The 24,246-nt window shown below is 39.4% G+C and overlaps 2 protein-coding genes across 5 annotated transcripts in view; one reads left to right on the top strand and one right to left on the bottom strand.

Moving 5' to 3' along the window:
- Positions 1 to 24,246, top strand: part of spas (spastin) — a 350,388-nt gene that overhangs the window by 203,811 nt on the left and 122,331 nt on the right. The window lies entirely within an intron of this gene.
- On the bottom strand, positions 12,750 to 19,576 carry LOC139699102 (glutathione S-transferase-like). Its single transcript, XM_071598125.1, has 5 exons — positions 19,339 to 19,576; positions 19,052 to 19,208; positions 15,812 to 15,979; positions 14,694 to 14,836; positions 12,750 to 13,094 (listed from the first exon to the last, which is right to left on the bottom strand). Exons 2-5 carry the CDS (start codon positions 19,185 to 19,187, stop codon positions 12,927 to 12,929), a joined length of 615 nt encoding a protein of 204 aa, XP_071454226.1. The 5' UTR covers positions 19,188 to 19,208; positions 19,339 to 19,576; the 3' UTR covers positions 12,750 to 12,926.

The following is a 24,246-nucleotide window of genomic DNA, read 5'->3' on the forward strand; positions in this document are numbered from 1 at the left end:
CTGGATTTTTCATTTGTTGATTCATTTTGTATCAGAATATTTAACAATCACAAAACATTTAATATCAATAAGATGAGGACTTGAACGTATGCACGTAAAGCTCGCAGTGCGATGTACGAGTATCCGTGCGTCTCAAATCTCGTTACGTTTGTGCGTGATTAAATTTCGTGGAATTGGAGAAATATGACGCTCTAATTTTATCCTAGGAGTGATGATTGATAATCATTTTGCGTTTACGGAATGTTCCGCTTCCTAATTGAATTTTGCGTAACTTTGGATCACGTTTAACTTTTGTAGTGCCCGCAAAGGGCGCTATTTTGTTATGGTGAAATTGCACGTTTGAAATAATATTTAATTATCGCTGGAAAGTTTTGAGTGAATTCTCTGCAAAAGACTTCGTTCTCAGTCAGTGGGGCTATTAAATTGCGAGCGGCGGGGGGCAGACTTAATCAAAATCCCTGGGGAGACCTTTTGTATCCCAGCCTGAAAAGGAGCGCTTGCTAACGAGGGGAGCCACGGGACTAAGGTCTTACAGCTTGGCCTAAAAAGTTTTGGAGGTAAATGCTTTAAGAGAAAGTTATTTCTCGCATGTTTAACACAAACAAATTTTTTACTCTTTATAGGGGCCACGGTGGCAAGTTCTGCTGCTATTTAATGTAAACTGCTGGAAACTACGGACGTATTACAATGAAGAGCACGGACAACCGTTTCAATATAGCATAAATAGTAGAAAATAGCCCTCGAAAAATAATGTTTAATAGCGCTCGTTGGGTCCGATATAGACGTTGAGTCAAACTTTTGAGTTATTATATAATGTGTGTCGTGCCCTATTTTATCAAATGATGTCACTGTTTTGCATTAAAAACTAATAAAAACTATTTATTTCTTGATTTTTATGTAAATAATTCTTTGGAAGTGATTACTCACGTATTTATATAATATATCGTAGTTTTTTGGGATTTGGCTTTTCCCACGTAGGTCGTGATTCGCAGGAAGTCGTCGGGGCTCATTTTCTAATATTGATGATATTTGGGATGGGTGAATCGAAGAACTACAATGAGAAATGAGTGGAACAGACGAAAAACACCCGATCGAAGTATGAGCTTGGTATTAGTTCACTCTTGTTGAAGAATTCCCTGGGGGCGGGGGCAGGAAATCACGAACGTGAACAAGGAGTATCTAATATCACTCATTGTTTAAATGTGACGACGCTGAACGTCTATACTCACAATTTCTGACATCCCAAGCACAGTAAGCACAAAGAAGTAAAATCACAAACAAAAGAAGACTCAAATTTGATATATTTCATTGTTCTCTGAAAACTTCGTCAGTGCGAGGGAAGTTTCTGACGGAAAGATAAGAGAGGAGGATGGGGGTGGGATTGAAGAGGGAAGGATATTCATATAGAAGAGGGGTGAGCGTTGGATGAACGGCTGGTGAAGAAGCCGCAAGGGACCATTAATTAATGAACAAGATATACTGCGGGAGGTTGTGGGGATTTTAATAGCCATGTGGATTCCTCTTCTATTATCTATATTTGGATTGATTTGGCTGAAGGAGTGTTTTTCGTATGAGTCCTTCCTTCCATCGAACAAGGTGATAAATTTCCACAAAATTGAAATCTCGCGTTACATTCGTTTGTACGTATTCTATGTTTTATATTTGTTACGCCTATCACTATATCATTTAAAAATGCTATTTTAATAAATTGTGATAATTATTAACAACTAATGTGCGTACATACATAGTTATCACCTATAATCCTTCGACATAGGGTAGGTTTTTGATGTAACTGCACTTGGCGATTCACGCTCGTAAGCCCTTTTATTAAATGACACAAAACTCATTAAATCTTATACCACAATCTACAATAACTCATCCTTTAGCTCATACTTTCTTCCTCCCTTAATTCCATTCAAGATGACTATTACTTTTCTCCATCTGCCTCACTTTCCCAGCATTTTCTCCTCTATTATCATTTCTCCTCTATTGCCTCTCAGTGAAGATGGTCAACAAACGTGAATACTAATTAGCTGTTCATTTTTGAAATATTGAATTCAGTGGTCTGGTATAGTATAATCAAAAACTCCATGGGCTTGGTGTAAGACTAGGAGAAAAAGGAAACGGAAGAAGTTCTCTGTCGTGCGGCTATGAAGGCTGGGAACTGGGTAGTGACTCTGATCCATGCTCTTCAGTTCAATTCAATTTCAAAATTAAGAACGAAGGCCGGCTGTTACGGGGACATGGAGCCTAACGTCTCGCATAAGCGGGTTTCGGACTTTTCCTAATATTTTCCTCGCCGTTTAGCTAAAGAGCATATTTTCGAATACTTTCAGTTATATTTTACCAGCTTGTGATCGTTTCCCTTAAACCGTCTCGGTTGAATAGAAAATTAGCTCATAATGTTAGGCCGAAGTTCTTTTCACTGTCCCCTTCTAAAATACGTTTACCTCGACCTTGTTTCACCTCTTCAGGTTTCTCTCACCCCCCCCCCCTTTCCCTATTTACTCCTTATCCTCTCTATGAGCCTTCCCACAGCAACTCTGCCAATGTGCCCATCTCGCCGAGATGTCGGCTGTTGGCCCTCCAGACCCCTCCGCTTCGCTGGTGAACTCGGCCGGCCAGGGACCTCCGTCTTCTTTTTTTAATTGCACTCTTGGGAAAACTTCTTGACCTCATACCCTAGTCGGGGAATAAAATCCGAGGGGGCGCCGCATTAAAGTGCCACGTATTCCTACTCATTGCTAATACGCGGCGTGGCTTCATTATGTCTTTTGGATTTTTATTGAATTTTTAATAACCTTTGGGTTTACCCCATTGCGGTGGATTTCGCGACTTTTCTGCATAATTTTCCCGTTGATATGCTTTTTAGGTTTAGGGTATGGTGTAGCCTTTCTTAAACTTGTCCATCGAAAAAGTACCTTCAGTGGTAGACCACCTTAAATAAAACAATAGCCGCGCTTTTTCTTATGAAGAGATTATTCACGAATAAAATTTCCTGCAGAATTATGAATCTCGCCACATCAGGGCCCTGGCGTCACTGGTTTTCGAATCCTTCGAATGAAATGGTTGAATTCATGGTTGTCATTTTTATCCTAAGCATCAACCTGAAACTAATTAGTCCGCTTTAGGGTTTGAAAGTTAATAAATGGAGGGGATTTTTACTCTCAATGTCTTGGTCAAGAAGTTTAAGAATGCAGTCATGAGTCTCAAAAATTTACCGTTGAGGAATTAGGTAGTTGTATTCTTGTTTGACTTGACACACTATTAAAAGTCATGTGAGAATTACCGAAAACGTACATTTGAATTAGTGTTTGGGCAAACATCATGTGTTCTTTAGGGCGTTACGCTACGGACCCTGTAGTACGTGTATATCGCGAGAAGATCTTATGAAATATTATCTTCATTACTAAAATGAAGTGAATTTCACCTACAGGGTGGCCATTCAATCGAAAAATCGGGCCAAAGTTTGAAATTTCTCAACTTGTTAAAAAATTCGGGAAAAATCGGAAGGTTAGGTGCATTTTTTAAAGAACGTTCAGAATTGAAATGGAGAATAGTGAATTCTCGATGAAAAAGATGTTCTTTTTGGCTTTAAGACCAGCTCTTGTATAGGTTTTGACAAGTTTGTAGGGGCCATCCCACGGGCCGGCCCTGATGTAAACCCGTACTAGTATGAGCATGGCCGGCTGTTTCGATACCTCTCCCACGATCAGAAATGAGAAATAGTTTTTAGAAAGTATTTCATCAATTACAAATAAGCGAGAGAAAAAGGCTGTATTCTCTCCTGTAAAATCGGTCGGAAATTTGAATCTAAAAAAATTACCTGCGACCGTAACCTAGGTTCATTTCACACAGTTCTCGATTCCTTGAGAAGGACCCATATGGCTGGGGAAACGAGATACAGATAACTTCAGAAGGTTATACCCATTAATTTTTCTTTTAATTCTGGTGTGAGTGGTATTGTTAACCAATCAATAGCTTGATGGATACGCTCCAACACCTCAAATATGAAATACATCCCTAATGTGAAATTCTTCCGACCAGTGGTTTCGTGTTCTCAAGGGTTTTTCTCGCATAACGTTCTTCAATGTTTCACCAAAGTCGTAAACATTCACGTCATTACTCGCATTCAGCCGATCACTATGTACGAAAATCCAGCGAGTTATCTAAAACTGCTCTAGATGATTTACTCTGGATAGCATTAATTCTTGTAAAAGAATTGAAAATTGCGAATGCGGTGAAAGTACAGGCAATGAAAATTTTATTTAAATGTGGAACAAGCTTTCGTTTGCTCAAAATTTTAGTTCTAGCGTGTGTGAAAGCTGTAGTAGGTCTCTCCAATATTAGTAAAAAGGCTTGGGATAAGGTTTTTGCTAGAGAATCCATTCTGCCATTCCTAGAGTTCCCTTTTTTAAATCTCTACCGTGAAAGATATATCTTTGTAGGATCTCCCTGTCCATTTCCCTCTTGAAAGGAGCTTAAGAGGATTCATGTTTGGAAAAAGTCAACTTTTTGCAATATTTACTCATTACTATAAACCCATGTATTTATTCTCCTTCTCGGCGGATGTTCTGTTGACTTCATGCTTGAGTGCGACGATTATTCTTAATTGGTAGTTTTTTATCGTTATGTGGCTTAACGGTCATCTCATTTCGTCCGGCCTATAAATTACATATCAGTCACTTTAAGTTTGTCCTGTTTATGTTCATTATCCTCGTTAATTCATGTTATCAATGTGTAATGGTGTCGCACGTAACATGCTCTTATGTGTTACATCATTATTAGCTAATGTCGTTGAAAATGTTTTTTGAAAAAGCCTTTGTTAGTCAGGTTAGTCAGTCTGTTGTCTTTGCGCTCCATCTCATTATATCATCTTTCTTTTAATTATTTAGCTTTGTTTTGTTAGCATACCCGTATATTGTTACACATTAGTGACGTATGAATTATTTATTATATATTAAAAACATTAAATGAAAGCCTCAGGGAACTGAAAACCAGGATATTGTTCATCGCTATGCACGAATCAATACATGCTAGCAGCATACAATACTTCTCTGGTAATAATTAATGGCGCGTAATTTCGAAAACTACGATTATAGTCCTTGTTGAAGTCACAGTGGCAAGCGATTATATTTTTTTCCGATTCCATCTCAATTTACCTGTTTATTACTTGATTTGTAGTCTTTTGGTTGGGTTATTTTTTAAGCCTATCGCTTTTCAATTATTTTTATCTCGTTCTAATGTCGCTAAAAGGAATGGAAAACCTCGCAGTCAATTAATGTTATCCCCGGCAAACCCTTCCTATGATCTTTATTCCAATATTCATTCTAGTGCTTACAAAATATCTAGACCGAAAGAATTATCGACATAACATGCGCGACTATTTCCCTCGTATTTACTTGGCGAGTAAACCTTTTAATTTATTTGTTAATTAATCTGTGTGTAATTTACGAGGATTTCAACTTGGGATGACTTTCCGGGATTATTATCATATTTTTTTGTTCCTCGAAAGGAGCATGTATTTTTAACTTGAATACCCTGCTATATTGCTGCTGTTTATATTTTTTTTTCAACCAAGAGCCGCAGATGGACGAAAGGTGCGAAAGTTGTGTATTTTTTCTTTCGCCGGGAGCAGAGGTGGTTGTTGAGTAAGAGGTCTTAGGGGTGGGAGTGTAAGGAGTCGGGATGGAATCTTAAGATTTTTTATCGAGGTTAGGATGTGGGTCAAGTGGCAAGGGGTCGTCCTTGCGTCTTTGCTTATTCCTCCCCCTCCCTCTTTCTGCATTATAAATAGAACGGCGAGAATCGCTGCGGCTAACTTTGCGCTTCCATCGAAATCGCCATATCACCCCACCTCTTGAAGGGGTGATTCTGTAGGGTACAAGTATATCGGGAAGCCTAGATTTCCCTACGTTGAATACGAATCCATCCACTTTGCGTTTGAAATGTGCTTGGCGTTGACGTTTATTTTTGGTCTAGCGATTATCGGAGTCATTTCTCCTCGTAACACTCCTCTTTTAATTAGAACGATATCATTTCTGAAAAATTCCAGTGCTACATGAAGAATTGTTATTACCCCTATTCTGTTGATACATATTGGGGTCATGCTACTGATAATACCTTACCAGCCAGTAGACATGATCAGAAATAACTCGCCTAATGATAAGATTTTGGCCATATACTGAAATGGAGAATTGGAGATAGTTTGACATTGAAGGTTGATTCGCCCTTCAATTATTATGTAGTTTAGTCACGTGATGTTATTGATTTAAATAAAAGAATTGATTGGACTATTTCCGTCATATCGATGATATCTCTTCAACTTGATAACAAAATTGGAAGTAAAAGTCGATTGACCGATGTTGGTTTACTTGTACACTTTTTTTCATTTTATATCTCACCACGATAAACACAATTGGTGTTATTCTGCGCATTCCTTAAGAGTTGTAAGATTTTATTCACACGCGAGAGTAACATAAATTGTCATGCAATGGCCATCGGAGTAATGTGATTCGTAAGCAGTCAAAGGAAAACTTCTCCGTATGTACATATGAGGGTCAGAGGGTCCTACTTTCTTCCGATTTGGCTAAGAACGTGTCTTCTAGACGGCACTGGCTTTACCCGAAAGTTTTAGGAAAAAACTGGGGAGTAATACTTGCCACAAATTTAAACAATAATTGGTCTTTAAATATTGATGATATTCGACCGCATAAAAGATCATAAATATTTCTCGTACAGGCCATACGCTGTTTTGGATCCAAACGTAATGACTCTCTGTAGTTATAGGTGTAAAGATGCGTAAAAGGTTCTCTGAACAAATTCGTAAAGTATGTATAATGACCACTTAGAATCTTAAATGAAGCACCGAAGTATTTGGTTTTTCTTCAATGCTTTTAATGATGATTAATAAATATTAGAACCTTTTTATTCTGAAGGGCATTTGACGGCTGGATAAGGGACTATTTAGCTCTCGAAAGTTAAGTTACGTACATGTATCCTTAAATCTTCGAATGATTCGGTGGTATTGTGGTTCGTACAGAGATTTATTATTTTCTTAAGATTAAGCTCGTGATGTTCCTCTCCGTGAACGATAACGATGTCCTTTTATCGGATTAGTGCTGAAAGTAGCAGGTGCAAAGTCAAAAATAATTGATCACTTTCCCACCCATGGCTGTCCCTTCGCGATTAAGGAGTAACGAACCCATCTCAGTAAGATTGATGAACTGTGTGCTAAAATATTCAATGCAATTCGAATATCCGAGATAACTCCCCAAGCTATATCATTTGTTATTTAGGATACTTAATGATAAGACTGGGATTGATGTGAAGCTCTAATCGAATGCATTTTAATTTCTGTGCTGTGTAATCGATTGTCCTGAAATAATTACATTGGGGTAATATAATCTAATTCGCCTCATCGGTAACCGTGGGTAGTAATTTAAATTAATTTGTGCAGGTGACTAAATCAGGTAGCAATTATACCTTCAACTGTTAAAAGTTATTTTTGTTGATTTTTGTCATAGGTACCGTAAGATTTTGATTAGCATTTTGCCTACTCTTGCCGTATTCGGGATCAGCAATAATCAATGAATCAGGGAGTGAATCGTGATCTTCTCATCGCATTCTTAATTCTTGTCAGCCCCACCATTCATGCTCTTTGGTTAACTCTGGATAATGTTCACCAATTCAAATGGGGAATAATCCCCTCATGGGTTGACTTTTTGCCCTAGTTCCGGGAAATGTGTAGTCTGTTTTCCGGTTTTATTCCCATGTGAATATGAACATTTCAGTTATCGCCCTCGTCCGTCAGTCCATGCAGTGCTCAAGTGGCAGCCCTCTTTCCGCTCTACTCTTGAACTTGAAGTGATCTCTTCAAGGACTTATTTTAATTTTCAACATTTTTTCGTGACGTGTGCGACGACTGGCAATGGCGTAAGCAAGGACCAAGGTCGGAGGGACGTGATAACGAGTTCTCGCCCGAAAATGTCGTTTTTGACATGTCTGCGCGAATCAGTGGCGTGCGAACTTTGCACCAACTTTTATTTGTGAATCTGAATTTGGCACCGTGGTAAATCATCGCAATTTTTTACTTGAAATTATTTTCACTTAACCTCCTACAGCCCCTTACTATTCACTTTTAAGCGTCCTTTACTACCCCTCGAGTTGAATGAAATGAATTTTCAACGCCCTGTATATTTTTCGTTTCATAATTCTATTTGAGATATTTTTAGCAAATGAGGAGTTTTCTATCGAGAGAACTATCAGTCTATTTCCATGCGACTTACTAAGAATTACATAAAAGTGACCATGCCACCTGCTGCAATGATTGCTTTGTGAATGACTTAGGTAATAATAAAAGAAACCTATAGCAAGACGTACCCTCCTTCATATATATTTCAGTAGTTATTTAAAATTACTCTCACTTAATTTTTGACATAGGTTGGCATAAAGGAGACTATCAGGCTTTACTTAGTGGAATTCTTTTTTATTAAGAGCAGGTATAGCGAGCAGTGCCCTAATAATACTTATTGAAATACGACCTAGCTACTCGAAAACGATGCCAGGCATCATCAAGTGAAAAAATAGCATTCACAAACACTATGTGACTCTCATCTGAAGAAAATCCTCTTCTACCAATCCTGAACATCTGCTAGCATGTACATATCTGTGCGAATTAACATTGTCACCTGATGTTGAGACCTACCTTGCCATGGCCGTGTATCTATGAATCTTGTTTGCGACATTCCAATGCTTCCTTTTCCTACGCCTAGAGATGTGGCCAGTTCTGTTTAACAAGAATTTTAATTTCGCCTCGACTGTTTAAAAAATAGTTTTGAAATTAAATACTGCTGGGTTCCTCCTAACTGCGATTAGGTTTTCAACGTTAGGAAAGCACTGAAATAGATTGAAGGCGTTAAGTGCCAACCAACGGTGCCCGCAACCCTCCGTCTAGTCGTATGCTCTTCAAATCTAAAGCGTTTCATTTCTCTTTCCTCATAAGTTAGCACTCTTCCCTCACTTCGCACATATGGAAACTAAAACAACGACGATTAAATGAATGCATTCCATTTAAGACCACATGACCTCGTAATTTAGGGAACTTCTGCAAGTGGGTGTCTCTTTAACCGTTGATAATTTCATTACGCCAAAAACACGCGCAAAATAATCGTGATCGCGCGAAACTTCCATCTCTCCGCGAACTAAATCCATTCATTTATGGTTGATGCACCTCGAATTTAAGTCTCATCGCCTCCTTCCTGCCCACACCCCGCATTCCCAGCTCCGATTGGGCGTACAACGATTCCAAGCGGTTGACGAGGAAGCATTTCAGTTCTAAGTCTCCTTCCCCCGAATCGAGTAAGCGATGTAAAATATCTAGCCGAACGATGATGACAAGGGTACTTCTCATATATAAGGGACGACTTTTTTTTCGGGTGGGGAGAATTACAGCGCCTTACGACCGTGCCATAAATAACGAGCCACCGACGCCACCCAGAACTTTGGGAGCAAGCAACCCTCCAGGGAAGAGGCGGGGAAGGGAGTTACAGTGTGTGTGCGACGGGGGAGGGGGAGGGAAGAAGGAAGGGGTTGACGTGGCTGTGGCGAGGAGGGGGTGGTGTGCGACAGGAAGCGAGCCGAGGTGAGAGGCATACGTGTGTTAGTTTGTGGGTGGGAAATTATCGATCCGTGTTAGGGCGGAAGCCCGGGTTGTGGGGGGTTCTTTCACAACTAAAGCCCACTTAGTAGTTTTTGGAAGGGTGCAGTTATCATGGGGTGGGAATATATTCCCTTTTAATGTTCATACGAGATCATTCTGTATAACTCAGATTTTCCATTCAAGCTAGGCAGCTTACAAATTTCTCTTTAGGTTTTTAATGCTCTTGCTAATAAGGTTAACATTATTTAAGCCTCGGGAATCAGTTATTTTACGTTCCCAATTATTTAGGAACCAAAATTAAAATAATGTCGTTAATAATTGTTTTATAAATGTATTTATGTTAATATCGCCTTCTTTTTCCTATCCTGCTTTGAAAGTATATAACTATTGGTTAGTTAATAAAATTGTTAATTAACCTGGTTCAAGGAATAATTGGCTATCAGATCATACCATCCCATGCGCAAAGCGGGTCGTACCATCTGAGCTCTACCGTCATCCATCAAATCGATTTCTGGTTGACGGATGTGAGTTAGGCCATGCTACCAGGTCAGGTTTATGTGTTTGCATAGGACGGTTGATATTCAGACACGCTCGTTGATACTGGCGTCTTCTTCAATTTCATCGTATTATTTGAACCAAGAAAGCTGCTGTTTTTGTTTCTGCATTGTCCTCTGTAGGACTTGGGCAAATTGCAACTGGAGCATTTAGTGGAGGCAAAGAAGCAATATGCATTTTATGTACGGAGTTATGAAATAATTGGCATCATGCTTTCCGAGTCTCGGAGCTCAGGAAAACGTTGCACGTGACTCCATAACATTACACTCCGGCTTATATCTTGTGATTACATAAAATATTTCTATATCCGTCCGCAGGATTATCAATGAACTTGGGCTTCCTATGGATATTAGACATTAATTCCCTCCCCATACTTTTTTAAAGCTTTATAAAACAGATAGTAAAATGTGGTTTTTAATTATCGTTAATATAGAAATTTTCGATGGCTGCGAAAGACTTCATTTCTCAACGTTCCAAAGAATAATTTTAATTCTTTTTATTAAAAACTGTCAAGTAATGGGTTGAGTATTTTTATTTGTTTAGGTTTTTGAATTTCTAGATACATTGAAGTTATCAATTTTACGTGAAATTGAAGTCACCATCTGGTTTATTTTCTTTTGCGAAGATAAATTGGTACTTTGGACAGCTTCCATAGTCTTTCTTCCGTAAATTCAGCGTCCTGGGCTTCCAGTTCTATTTTTAGGGAAATTTCCTTTTGTTGCTTGGTCCTATCACTTTGAACACCATTTCTGGCCTATGGGAATAAAACAACGGTTCACTACTATCATATATTTATGCTCAGCTATATTATCATGATATTTGAATGGGACCGTACTTAACACCTTATATCCCATCATCCAAATTATTCATCTGCTATTTCATGTAGGAAGGTAGCCTTATTATTTAATTGAAAACTACTACGTATTTTTGTGTTTCCAGCGACCCTCATATGGAATATTAACGCGAGTTATCATTCGCAGACATCAGGCATTGTCGAAAGGTTTTCCAATGGAGTTAATTTGTTTCTAGCCAAACTAAGTAGGAAGGCAGCGTAGAGGTTCATAAGACTTCTTGCGGTGCGGATGTGCTCAGAAGCTGGGGGGGTTGAACTAAGTTTCTTAGGAGAGGGAAAGGGATGTTTCTCCTCGTCTACAGGAAGCAGCGTGTGTGGTTAGGAGTGAGGCATTTGAGTAACTGGAAGTGGATGCGCTAATTGTTCGAAGAAGAATAAGTTGTAATGAAGAATTACATTCGTAAAGAATTAATGTATACATTTGATTTCATTTTTTTTGCTAGTTAACATCATTTATTAGTTGTAAATCGAATTATAAGATCATATTCGCTAAATTTAGGAAGCTCACAATGATATTTACTAAGGGAAGTAAAGTGAAAACGAAAATGCATTTCCGATTTATCACATGTTTACATGTTATCTCTTATTGATCATCAATTACTTTCAGCGTAATTTTTTAAAGGAAGCAGGCAGGAATTTCGTATGGTTGTTTGATAATTTTCAGTATTTAATACCCTTACTTCTTTTCGCCTATGTCAAATTTTCCTTCTTGTCGCCTATTTTTCTCTTAAGCGATTTGTTGAAACAACTAAGCTAATTTACCGTCAAAACTAATATAATGAACATGCATTTGCTCAAGACATATCCTTTACAACCCATCGTAATTATGATCATGACGTTTGAAACGAAAATACACTGCGTCAAAATATCTTCCTCCGAAACACTATTTGATTAAACGCTATTTGACGACTGAGTCTATTCGTGCCTTCACGTCACGTAGCTTCAGTAAACGACATGACGTCTCAATTCGACTACCGCTCACTTGCCTCAAATGTTCGCATGGAAACCTTAATATTAAGCGGTAGAATAGCACGATGTTGTCATTCGCCTATTTCGACGAGCTAATGTGCCTTAGTGAAGGTAATCCCTTCGTATTAGTAAAATTAGGACCATTGAAATAATCGTCAAATGAGAACCTGCCGAAGCTGAGACTTTGGTTATTGTGAAGCTGAGACTCAGTTATTTATGAAAATAAACTGGTGCATTTTTTACAAATAGAATAACTTCTTATTCAAGTAGACTCCACAATATTTGAATCTGTTGCCAAGTTGCCTCTGTTTAGCTCACGCTGGCTGATGAAACTGTCTCCTGCAACACTTAGACGGAGACAACTTAATATACGTCATTAAATTCTAATGAGAGCTAATCTGGAGCACCCTACATGCGTAAATTCTAAATCCATTTCTCGTTATAGGTAAAATAATAAAAATGGCTGTGTGTATCTCTTAAAATGTTCGCATATAATTACCAATTTTACCGTCAAATCGTGCAAAATCTCTATAATCTTGATAATTAAATTGGTTTTAGTTTTATGTCTCATTTTGTACTCGTTTCTTCACATCAGGCAGAGCCTACGTGTTCGCCTACGAACGATTAAGTTGCGAAGGCTGTATATAGGACTGCGAGGTCGAGAATCGTTTAATTTTAAATAATTTAGACGAGAGTATTTTGTGGGAGTTATATTGAGATGAAATACTTTTATTTTCTGTATACATATGTATATTTCAGGTATTAAAATGCATTAGAATGCTTCTTGACATTTCCTGCAGAATACGCTCCTTTTTAGATGCCCAAGGCTGAAGTTAAAGTAACGGTATATATATTGAGTGAGACTCTTCGATGGCCGAGTGACTCATCTTAGAAAGGAGTTATCGGTCTCTTTTGGATCCAATCCTTGATCTGTGGAATGTTGCTGATTTTCTCGTTCAATGCCTTCAAATTCGGGTATTTTTCCAGGAAGTTCTCCTTACACATGTCGCCGATGACTTCCATCACAGCAGCTACGTAAAAGTCTGCCCACGTTAGCTGAAATGATGAAACAAAATTGAATAATCAATTATTACTATCACGCCATATTCCTCTCACGCTTAATTTTCGATATTTGTAGTTTTTTTATTATTAACATCAGTAATTAGGCAGCGCGGTGACCGTTAGCTAAGAGTAGATGGATTTGGTAGTGGTAGGATTTTCTAGGAATGGGAAAAGGGTGGATTGAAATCCGGCTTCAGCATTAGCCTTCTGTTAATGAGAACAGCCAAGTAGTAACGCATATTCTAACATTCCGTCCGACGGACTGAGTACTCCACTTGAAGTGACCTCCACATGGCACCAAAATAGAGATCGATAGACCACTGAAAACCTCTGTCAAGGCCGAACCCAAGCCTTCGGAGTGGGAAGCCAGTGCTCAAGCTACAACACCATTCCAATCCCCCTTTTTATTAGGCTCGAACATTCTTTTCGGGTGTCTTTTTAGTGGGTACATACTGGTGGGATGATAAGGTTGCTATTATAGAGCGTTTGATTTTTGTGTTGCTGCTTTATATCATTTTTGGAAAAAATTCACGCGCCTTCATATGGACGCCAGATTAAATATCTGTTTTTTAATATAGATTTATAGATAACCCAATCCTAGTTCATTTCAAAGTTTTACAGTTATAAGCAACCAGTCACATCTTTAAGCGCGGGTAATAGTGACATGAAAGTACGGCAGGAACCATTATAAAATTTCGGAATCTGGAAAAGAGTCCACCTAAGCCCTCCTATGACAGAAATCAAAATTTAATATCCGATCACATTTGATTTGACTAACGGCTACGTTTAATCAGTGAGTATTACATAATATATTACATGTATATGTACATATACACTTATATACATGTATGTAGTGCTGCGTGACAAATGTGTATGGTTTGCGCAAATAATTATTGAAATATAAATAATAAATTAATTATTAAATATTTATTGATACAAATATTTGTGCCGATTGCCGATTATGTTGGTTAATTTAGGTTAATCATAATTTACCAAAAATCTTCGTGGAACTGTGAAGTTGCTCTTTCTTTTATGAAGTCGGAATCATCCATAATTAATCGCAGTAATCAACCCTGAGGTTGAAGAATTCTGCATGTCCGGGTTTTCACCGCGTTGTTGTTTGAAGCCGACAACAGTTTCGCCGAAGTTTCATCCGGCGTCTTCAGGTTGAAGACGCAACCCTGAGGTTGTTTTAATAGGCGAGGTTCGAACTCGCCACGTATTTAGCTCGAAATGGTGCGTGTTATTAACGCATCATGGTAGTGCAGTTCCTTTCTCCGTGCCGTCTACGATTTCCCATGAAGATCCGAATCCGAAAAATCACACAACTTGAATCAGTATTAGAGTGCACGGAGACCTAATCTAGAATCCAACCCGAGGCTGTTACATTAGTCCAGCGGCCTACCAGTGGGTATAACCCTTAATTGTAAAACTGTTGTAGATAATTGAAATTTTCATGTCCGTAGAATAGGAAGGAAATGACTTGTGGTTACCTCATATGGTGACCAGGTCAAGAATATAATTTCTTATAGCAATGGTGGAATGAGTCGAATGAGTTTCATAACATTTTTGCCGTCCTGGATGCGTGCTTACCTTCCCCTTCACAAAGTTTCCCGAATTCTTTTCGAGTTCCTTCTCGAATCTCTCCATGTAGAAAGGCACGATTTCGTTGAGCAACGGTCCTCTCTTCTTCTCCTTGATCGCTTCATCTTTCTCTCGGAACCATGAGCTCGTCTCTGAGAGGAAAGGGAAAAAAGAAAAGGGTGACTCATGACGTGAATCTAAACTCCTTCAATTCATTTATATCGTTTTCAAGTGAAGAATGACCGTACCAGCCAGGATGAATGTAGATGCTATTTTTAAAATGTAATGTGCGCACTTCTCGTTGAAGGAGGATTTCACGTTCGTTGAGACGTGGTCGAGAGGGACTAGGAGGAAATGGGTCTGAGATCTATTCTGTGGAGCACATTGGGCAGCGGTAATAAATGAATCGAGCTCGATAAAAATATATTGCTGCTTTGGCTCGGTAATATCATAATGTATAACCAGCAATCCAATCTGGATATTATCCAAGCTAGGTTTGCAGGTTACACTATCTCTCAAATTGATATATTTTGTAAGCACATGTAATAACGAATTGTTTACATTCTGTAGAGGCTGGATTATTCCAAGTCAAAAACCAGCAGGGCTTCTTACTTGATATTAAGATTACGCGGAATTGGGATTGAAAAATAGTACATTATATTTAAAAAATCATTATTTGGGAGTTTTTTATTGGTATTTATGTTATCATTTACGATACTCTGCCCCGGCTGATATTTCGTATTAATAAATGCTGTATTATGTCACATTTCCCATGCATTTATTTTTAAATCACTTTATTAATTTTTTAAAAAGCCGGCTTAAAAATAATCGATACGAGAACCCGTTGTTTTAAATTTTTTTATCGCAGTGACCTTCTAGTTTAGAAAAAGGAAGTTGAATCCACTCGGCAGTGCCACAAGAGCCAATAGACTTTCCTGAGTTTTAGATTTTCCTTATTCAATGGACTGTGGTGGCACTGTCAGTGCCAGAAAACATTTACTAGTAAGAAAGCCTAAACAGCAGATGTTAGATAAAGATAGAAATATAATGGTGCTTTTTTAATTCATGTAACATAGTATTCGTCATATTTTTTCTCGTCGCTCGCTTCATTTTGCTGGAATACTTACGAACTCGGAGATCTGTGAAGGTGTCTACAACGATGTCGCACATCATGGCTTCTACGTCATCGTCTCCTGTGAGTTTCAATTGTTTTGCAATGTAACGCGCGATGGCGGCCGATTGGTGGAACAGTTGTCCGTCGATTTCCACTGTTGGTAACTTTCCGTAGGGCGTCGCTGGAAAAAAAATAAAATTATCAGGGTTTTGCGGCAGTGGCTCAGTTCAATCATACCTTCAGAGCGATTGAATCAACACCGCGTTCTCGATTTTCACCCAATTGGTTTAAATCGTTTTCCGCTTGCCTTATTTTGCATTTTCTTTAAAAAAATTTGTACGGTTGCATTGAAATTCGCAGTCAATCTCCTTTATAGTTCAGTTCATCCTCTGCATATAAAACGTATCGCTAGGACGTTTTTCAGCGGGTCATTGGTGTCCCTTTTGGTAATACAAGCCTTGCCCCCTGAAATGTGTACTAACCGTACTTTCCCGCGTATAAGCTTATGTGTTTTGTTGCAATGAGTAATGAAACAATCGCCCTTCTGCTTATATTTTAGTATCAGAAAAAGTTTAATTTTTCGAACCCTGCAATATATCATAAAGAATAGAAAATTTCACTACTTTTCATGGCATATAAAAGAAAGATATCAATCTTAATTTGATAACGGTAGTTTATATTTATATATCCAATTCCCAGGTTCTATCAAAATTGGGTAGGTTTAAATTTCAATACTATAAATAGAGAGACTTCAAAGATTTGATCAACACCGGGAACTGTAACTTATTTGATTAGGCACCAAAAACCCCACATTACTTGTAGTTAATTATATGAAGGGTGACTGGAATGCGATAGCAAAACTCCTTCTGAAATATCAGACCACTCACGACGCAGTTGTTTGCGTTCCGGTTTACTTGGGGAACCAATCCCTGGTGTAGGATATGCAGATGTAGAATTTCAGTGATATGGAAAGAAAGAACGACACAGAGCAATGGAATTCATTATTTTATCCATACACGAGTGCCATTAGACGTGGTTTAAGTGGAATGGCAGGGAATGACTCCGCCGAATTGAAATTATGTTGGCAATGGGAAACCCTGCAGCATATACCGCACCCCTTTGTGATTAGCCCTTTTGCTTTTGAATTTCTTCCGAAAAAAAATTAAATCCTCCGAGGACATGCGTCGCTGATGTCGATTGAAGCATAGTGCACGTTAGGGTAGTCCATTGCAGCATTATTGAGAATGAATCGGAAGACATCGTTCGCCGACTCCCACCGGTTTGAAGGTTTGTAATTAGGATATTGGAAGTTAAAAGAAAGTTTAAAAAAATAGCACGTATATGCTTCCACCACTTATTATTGACACTATTTCTCACGTTACCCGAGTAAGTGCACAACGTATAGCGAAATGCAGATTGCTCGTATATGCCCAGAATGCTTCAGCATAAAATTACTTTTTTGCCAAATTATACTAGAGATTTTTCAGCGCGTCGGATTCAGTTCGGGGAGGTATGTTATAATTAGTACCTGAATAGGTTTATTTCTTGATCAACTTTAGTTATTTTGATTAGTAAATAAAAATTTCCGCTCTCTTGTTTTAAAACATAAACTCTTAAAATATTTCGACAGATCGTTACACCTGGAGCTAAGATGTTGTAACCCCTGGTGCATTAATAGAAAGTAATTGGGAAGAAAGGGATATATTATTGTAAGATGTGTTTCCAAAACTTCTCTATCCCTTATGTTGAATTTAGGCTTATTCTCGTGCGTCAAAGCCTTACAGTGTTAGAAAGTACTTATATTTATTATTTATCTGATATGATGATTACGCATAATAATACCTTGTCGTGCGTTACCCTGGACGTTTGCGTGACAAGATTTATAGACTCAGCTCTTGTTCATGTTTCCAGTTGAAGAATTTCACAAAGAGTCTTGTGAGACATTCTAATGAACAGGTTATGGCAATATAGATATTATGCATTGATCAAACATGAACTGAAGAAGATTGTACCCCTTTGATTTAAAATGAATAACCAATTGCTACCGGCTTTAATCGCATTCCTGTTCTGAAAAAACTTAGTGCTAACGAGGGTATCTTTTCCTCTTGAATTATGAATAAGGAGAATATGCTATTTCTTTAAAATGCGCCTGCTCGTGCGTGCAGCGCATCCATTTGCACTTGGCTGTGGGTCTTCCTGCAGCCGCTCAGGTAGTTTCTCGACCCTTGGGAGGAAGTCTCACGCTCGAACGTCCTCAAGGTCAACCAGGTGGGGAATGAACTTCGAATTCATTAGTTGACTCAGGCAGCTGAGAAGGGAGCGCATTCTCGCCTCTCCCTTTTAATTATGTAACGTGTTAAAATTCGTGAAAGTATTCACGCGACGCCACATAATCAAGACTGGTTTTAAATTCAACTTTGAAATTTGATCTGCAGTTTGGGTTTGCATTTGACCTCTGGCTCATCCTAGATCTACATACGTTATAGCTTTCTCCTAGGTGCAGACTTGCTACTCACACTGAATTGGTTATTTTTTTCATATTATCAGTAACTTTGGCAATATTATCGCAACAAAAACCCAAGACTAAATCGCGATCGTTTAATTAACTGACAATGTCTATCTCTATTATTTATTCTATTCATTGACGCAACCCGCTAGGAATAAACAAGTTGACTTTCTCGGAAGGCAATTCTAGAACTGTCGATTGCGTCTGCTGCTAGCAAAGCCGATTCCCAGGACAAGGACAAATCTCAATAATACATATTAAACCGAAGTATTTGTAGTTTTCCATTAATACGTTCAATTAAGTTTTGAACAGATAGATTTAATATGTCATTTTTTCCTTGAACGGTAGGGGATCATAACATTGCCCGAGCGCGGTAAGGGTAAAAATATTCGGGTCAAAATTAATTTGTTGTGTATTCACTCCCTGCCATACACCCTAACGGTGGCTTGCAAAGTACCGAACAATACTACACCAAATATGTATCGTTTATAAAACCTGATGTACGCTGTTCGTTCAATGCTTAATCACACCGCAACACTCAATAATCAAAGAGCTCTCGTTTAAATGTCTTTATTGATGGAATTTATAGATCCTTTAAGACTTACAGGGAGCGATGTTGTGTAATTTTCAGCTGTTACGACTGAGAGAAAAATCAGTCACGCGCCATGATGCATTTCCCTTTTTCCGCCCTTAAATGTATACCAAACTTCATTTTGAAGGGAATAAGTAAAGGAAATTTGAGCTTACAGTTTTTCATCGCAGGCCATTCCTCAAATGCTATCCTCTTGTCTTCGTACTCGATCCCACCATAGGCCAAAAGGTATCTTATCGGCTCTCCTAAACCTCTTATGTCAAAGTAAGTCATCTTGTATGAGGAAGCCATCTTAGTAGCTTGACTGTTGACCTTGAGATAACGGAATACAAATGTTCACTTAGTGCCCGGCAAGTTTCCATATACCGTTTCATTACAGTCCATGCACAATGAATAACGGAATGGCGACATGAAATTAATGGTGCGAGTAGTAATACCTTACCTTTTTTGAACTGTAAATCCCTTGGTTCCTGCTCTGGGACTCCTGCCGGCGACGGGCAGTGCTGTGTGTTCAGATGCTGCGAGATGACTGCTCTGAGTGGTGGGTCCGACGTGCCTCCTCGGCGAGGCTGGCCGAAGGCTGCGGTGATTACGTGGGTCGAAGGGTGTGAGAAGAAACCATTGCGGTTGGGACCCACTCCTCAAAATTTTCCGTTTTTGCTCTTCACAGTGACAGCGTACGAAGGATGTCGGAATCCATCTTCGTGTGGACGGGTTATTAGGGCCTCGAAATTTCGTAGAAGCTCATGGAATTCCCAATGGCACGCACGACACTGTTCCTCGACCATTTTCTCAAAGGTCTAGGTTGAGGCAGTGCAATTTTAACCCGGCTAGAAATATGGCAACGTTGCATCTCGTCCTTACGTCTGACGCTTTACCTAAGGTATCATCCGGCAGAAGCATTTTCCTCCGACCATGAATCTTTGGAGTTCCCTTTTCCCCCACGACCCTGTCGCATTTCCCCACCACCCATCCCACCCAGAACTCTGCAGCCTGTACGTGCGTGGAGCTAAGCGGATTGGAATGCCATTGACTGAAAACTTTCCCTCCTACCCTGGGACCTCCTGGAGTGAGGGTCGATTGAGGACTGCCCCGTCCTTTTCTACTGTTTTGTTTCATTTATTGATGTACCCTGCAAGCCACCGCCAGGGTGTGTGGCAGGGGGTGGATACACACCAGACTAATTTTTACCCGAACATGATCCCACCGTGGTCTGACTATGTTATCCTCCATGGTGTCATAAACGACCTGGTCCCGTCTAGCAAAATCTCCAAAAGAAGACCCTTGTGGTTATCCGAGGTAGCCTCCACCACTCTTCACAACAAAGAAGCAACCTGGAAATTAAGTAAATTCCACCCCAATCATTACACGCGAACCGAGTTATCCAAAATTCGCAAACTGACAAGGAAATTTCTTCGCCGTGGCTATACCAACCATGTATGGGCAATCACTGAGGATATTAAGGTTAACTCATCTAAAAGATTCTGGACCCTTATTGATACAAGAAGAAGGCCCACCAGAATCCCAAACACCCTGCGGCTCGGTCTTAAAATATATTTCGGTCCTGTCAGACCGCTTGCCTTCAATGACTTCTTCTCATCTAATTAATCCCGACCCACTCAGCACCAACAGCTACCACACACTTCTCCCGTGTGTTCCCGCACACTATCCCACCTTTCCACCACACCCAACAAAGTCTTGAATCTCCTCACCTCCTTGCCCCCGAATAAGGCAACTGACCATGAGTACATAGGGTCATTTAGCAAATATATCATCTCTTTTAAAATCAAAATCCAAGAATAATGTCAATAATTATCGACCCATCTCCATTCTCCCAGTTTTTTCCATTCTCTCTGAAAAAGTTATTCACAGTCGTCTTCTTTGCTTCACTCTTCCCCCCTCCCACCCCCCAACAGCACGGCTTTCTTCGTGTTAGCTCATGTATTAGTAATCTCTCAGTAATTTACTATCATGAATCTTTTGAGGAATCATTCCAACTCGCTGTCTCCTACATTCATGTCTCGAAAGCTTTTGATAATGTGGATCGCTTGCTATTGTCTCATAAACTTAATAACCAGTTCGATATACATGACCCGTTACATCGTCTACTCACCGACTTTCTCTCCAACAAGTCTTAGAGAGTTGTACTCGACGGTGTTTCATCTTCTCTAAATATAACTTCTGGTGTACCGCTAGGTAATTTTCTTGGCCCTCTTCTCTTCGCTGTTGTTGATTACAGTTCTTGTTCTCACTCGCAACTGCGGCATTCTCCTTTACGCTGACAACTGCAAAATTTTCAGGATAGTTGACAACCACTCGAACTGCGCCGCTCTCTAAGATGCCCTTACCTCCATCACCCAGTGGTGCTATGCTTGGAAGCTCAACATTAACCCCTCCAAATCTAAAATCCTCACATTTACCCTAAACACCAATCCTGTTATATCCTCCTATTGCCTCTCCGGCCACTCCGTCCCTAATGTCACTTCACATGATGATCTAGGAGTAGTATTTGATTCCAGTCTTATGTTTACCTCAAATATCTGAAACGTCTCCTCCAAAGCCATGTCTCTCCTTGGTCTCCTGTACAGGTTTTCCGAAATTGACAATCCTTTAGCTCTATAGGCAATATTTTCTGGGTGCATTCTCCACATAGTGGATTACTGTTCCTCCATTTGGTCTAAAACTGGTACCTCCAACGTTATAATTTTAGTCATACCGCTCAATTTCTTTATCAACATAGCTATACTTCGCGTATCCTCTCTTCGAAATCTCACCAAGTGCGAACTGCTCTCCGAACATGCCATTACTTTCCTGCAACAGAGATGCACACTAGCCGATTTCAATTTCTCCATGGGATCATGAACGGCCGCTACATGTCTCACGTCTACGTGTCTACAAGTCCTCTACCCGTTCTCTCTTTAAAATAACTGTGACAGATGGGAAGTTATTTATTTTGAGTGATAGGTATAGTATGAAATATGTTCAAATTAGTATTTTCTTGTAAATTATTTATCAATGTGTAAAGGAGTCACCGTAAGAAGGGTGAACGGCAGTCAAAGATTAATTACGACGCGTTTCTTGTAGTTAATGAGACAAAGAAGTAAGTATTGTGTTGGCTTGGCCGATACCTTCATCAAGCCCCACTTGTGCTTTCTGCATCCCTCTTTCTCGATGCTTAATAGTAGGCCGATTTAAATCATTTCAGTTGTCGTTGTAGATTCTCCTCTCAAAACCATCATCATCGTCATAAGTGCTCTAATTTATTATTAATAATTGGTTTGGTCTATCCTTTTGTGAGCTCCAGCCCTGCTTATGCTTCTTAGTTTCCATCCTCACCCTCATCATTGGCCATCCTGAGCTATACATGCACAATTGTTATTCCGCCGTCGCTTATTTAAACTCCATCCTGTGATTGTGAGATAATCGCGTGTACTTTCATGAGAATCAATTAATCAATGCTAAAACACCATCCTTGAATTGATAGCATAGATAATAGAATTTTGGACTCCAGAATTTTCACCCGTGTATCAAATATCTTTAAAAATTTCCGGAGTTATTTTATCATGATTGCCGGAAAGTTCTCTACACTCGTTAAAAAAATATTTTATGGCGCTAAAAAGAGGACATCATTTTTCAAACCTCTATTTAACCTTTCTTAGTTATTATGTGGTTTTACCGGGTGCTGCACGAAGATTCGAAGAAATGCATTAAATAAGTTATCCGAGGACACCGTCCTCGGTTTTTAGTTTTCTCATGATAGGTATTGAAAGGATTTTGAGGAAATACGTATACAAGTATGTATAAACCGGAGTTCCTACTCATACTCGTATTTGGAGCTGCGTCCGGCAGTAATGTTAAAGAAAAAATGACCAAGGAAAAAATGGTAGGAGAGCAACGAAAGAGAAATGCCTTGAAAGAAATTACGACTTGGGGAATGGAACAGCCGTCGATACCCAATAATTATTATTATTATTTTAGGTTTACGTTGCAATGAGGCAATTGTCCTGGTGGGAACGGTCAAGTTTGGTCAAAGATAACTCTTACAACGAAAAATACAAACATACACGCACTAGAAAAACAGGTCAGATAAGAGGCAAAATATTCTTACATACAATGACACTTCCACACCACACACAAACAAACTTCCACATCACATACAAAATGCCGTCCACATCACTTACAAACAATATTTTAATGACTACAATGAAGTTTATTACCCAGTGGCTGCTTTACATTTAAACTTAAAACTTCTAAAATTTAATGGAAAGGGCTCAAACAAACCTCCAGGAAGCTGGTTTGAATCAATAATAGTTCTATTTAAAAAAGAGTATTTTTTCTTATTTGTTTCTTGCGTCCTTATTTTTATTTTGAAACTATGGTCGTTTTTTCCCTTAAAGTTAGGCTTGAAGAAGAAGAAAAAAGCAGGGAGAAAACTTGATAGTAAGGTTATGACAAACGGTAACTGTCGCAGATACTCGATTAGCAATCACCTACACAGAAAGATCCCGCCATTTTTTTCTTCTTTGAGGCAAGGCCAGATCTATTCAACATTTTATTCGAATTTGCTTTGAGAATATGTTGACAATTCCCACCGTGAATCACCAAGCTATGAATAAGCATTTGAGATTTCAAAACTACCGAGTTTGAAACTTGGCGTGGGAACATTCAAAGCTTTAAATTTTTAACTATTCATTGTAAGAGCGAATTTAGTCATCTTTGATTGTCTTGTTTGATCCTTAAGATATTGAGTCAGATCATGAAGTGTTGTAGGCACTAATTGGTATATCTTTTGGATCTCACGTAAAAATGAAATACCACACACTTAGGCGCGTTCCCGCTCGTAATGTAATCTACCAGCTCGAGGGTAGAAACGGAATGGGAATTATGTCTCTTACCGCCATCCTCTCATCGCGGCTCCGCATCCAGGTTTGTGGGGAAGCTTTCATGCGTGTGCCACGAGCCCACCGGATCTCTTACTCGTTTTTTTAGCTCCCCTTGGTTCGCTCGAGAGGGTCACGTGAGACGGTCGGGAGATCGAATTTGATGGCCCTCACCTCGGTGACGCTTGGCTCTTTCTTCCCCACTCCCCTCCCGTCACCCTCCTGACATCCTTCGTCGGTACACGGGCGTCTTTTTTCTCCCCCGTATCAAGGAGGAATCCCCCGCGAGAAATACCAGTTTTCTCCTCGTAGAGAGGGAGGACGCCCCTCGGATCGCACCCGCCGCTGTTTGCTTTCTCCCCACCGCCTCTTCGTCTATCCCCATGTTTGTGCTGGGGACTTCTCTCGCCGGGTGAACGGAAATCCGTTGACAAGAGTGGTGGGTCGGTCTCCGCTCGCGAGAAGGATTG

Source organism: Hetaerina americana, unplaced genomic scaffold, assembly GCF_022747635.1.
Source record: "Hetaerina americana unplaced genomic scaffold, ioHetAmer1.1.p SCAF_9, whole genome shotgun sequence".
NCBI classification, from domain to species: domain Eukaryota; kingdom Metazoa; phylum Arthropoda; class Insecta; order Odonata; family Calopterygidae; genus Hetaerina; species Hetaerina americana.

Coding starts and splice junctions, on each gene's coding strand:
- LOC139699102 (XM_071598125.1), bottom strand. CDS start 19,187: ATGGCTTCCTCATACAAGATGACTTACTTTGACATAAGAGGTTTAGGA. Junction 15,980..19,051: donor ATGGCCTGCGATGAAAAACT/GTAAGCTCAAAT, acceptor TTTTTTTTCCAG/CGACGCCCTACGGAAAGTTA. Junction 14,837..15,811: donor CTTCACAGATCTCCGAGTTC/GTAAGTATTCCA, acceptor CTTTCCTCTCAG/AGACGAGCTCATGGTTCCGA.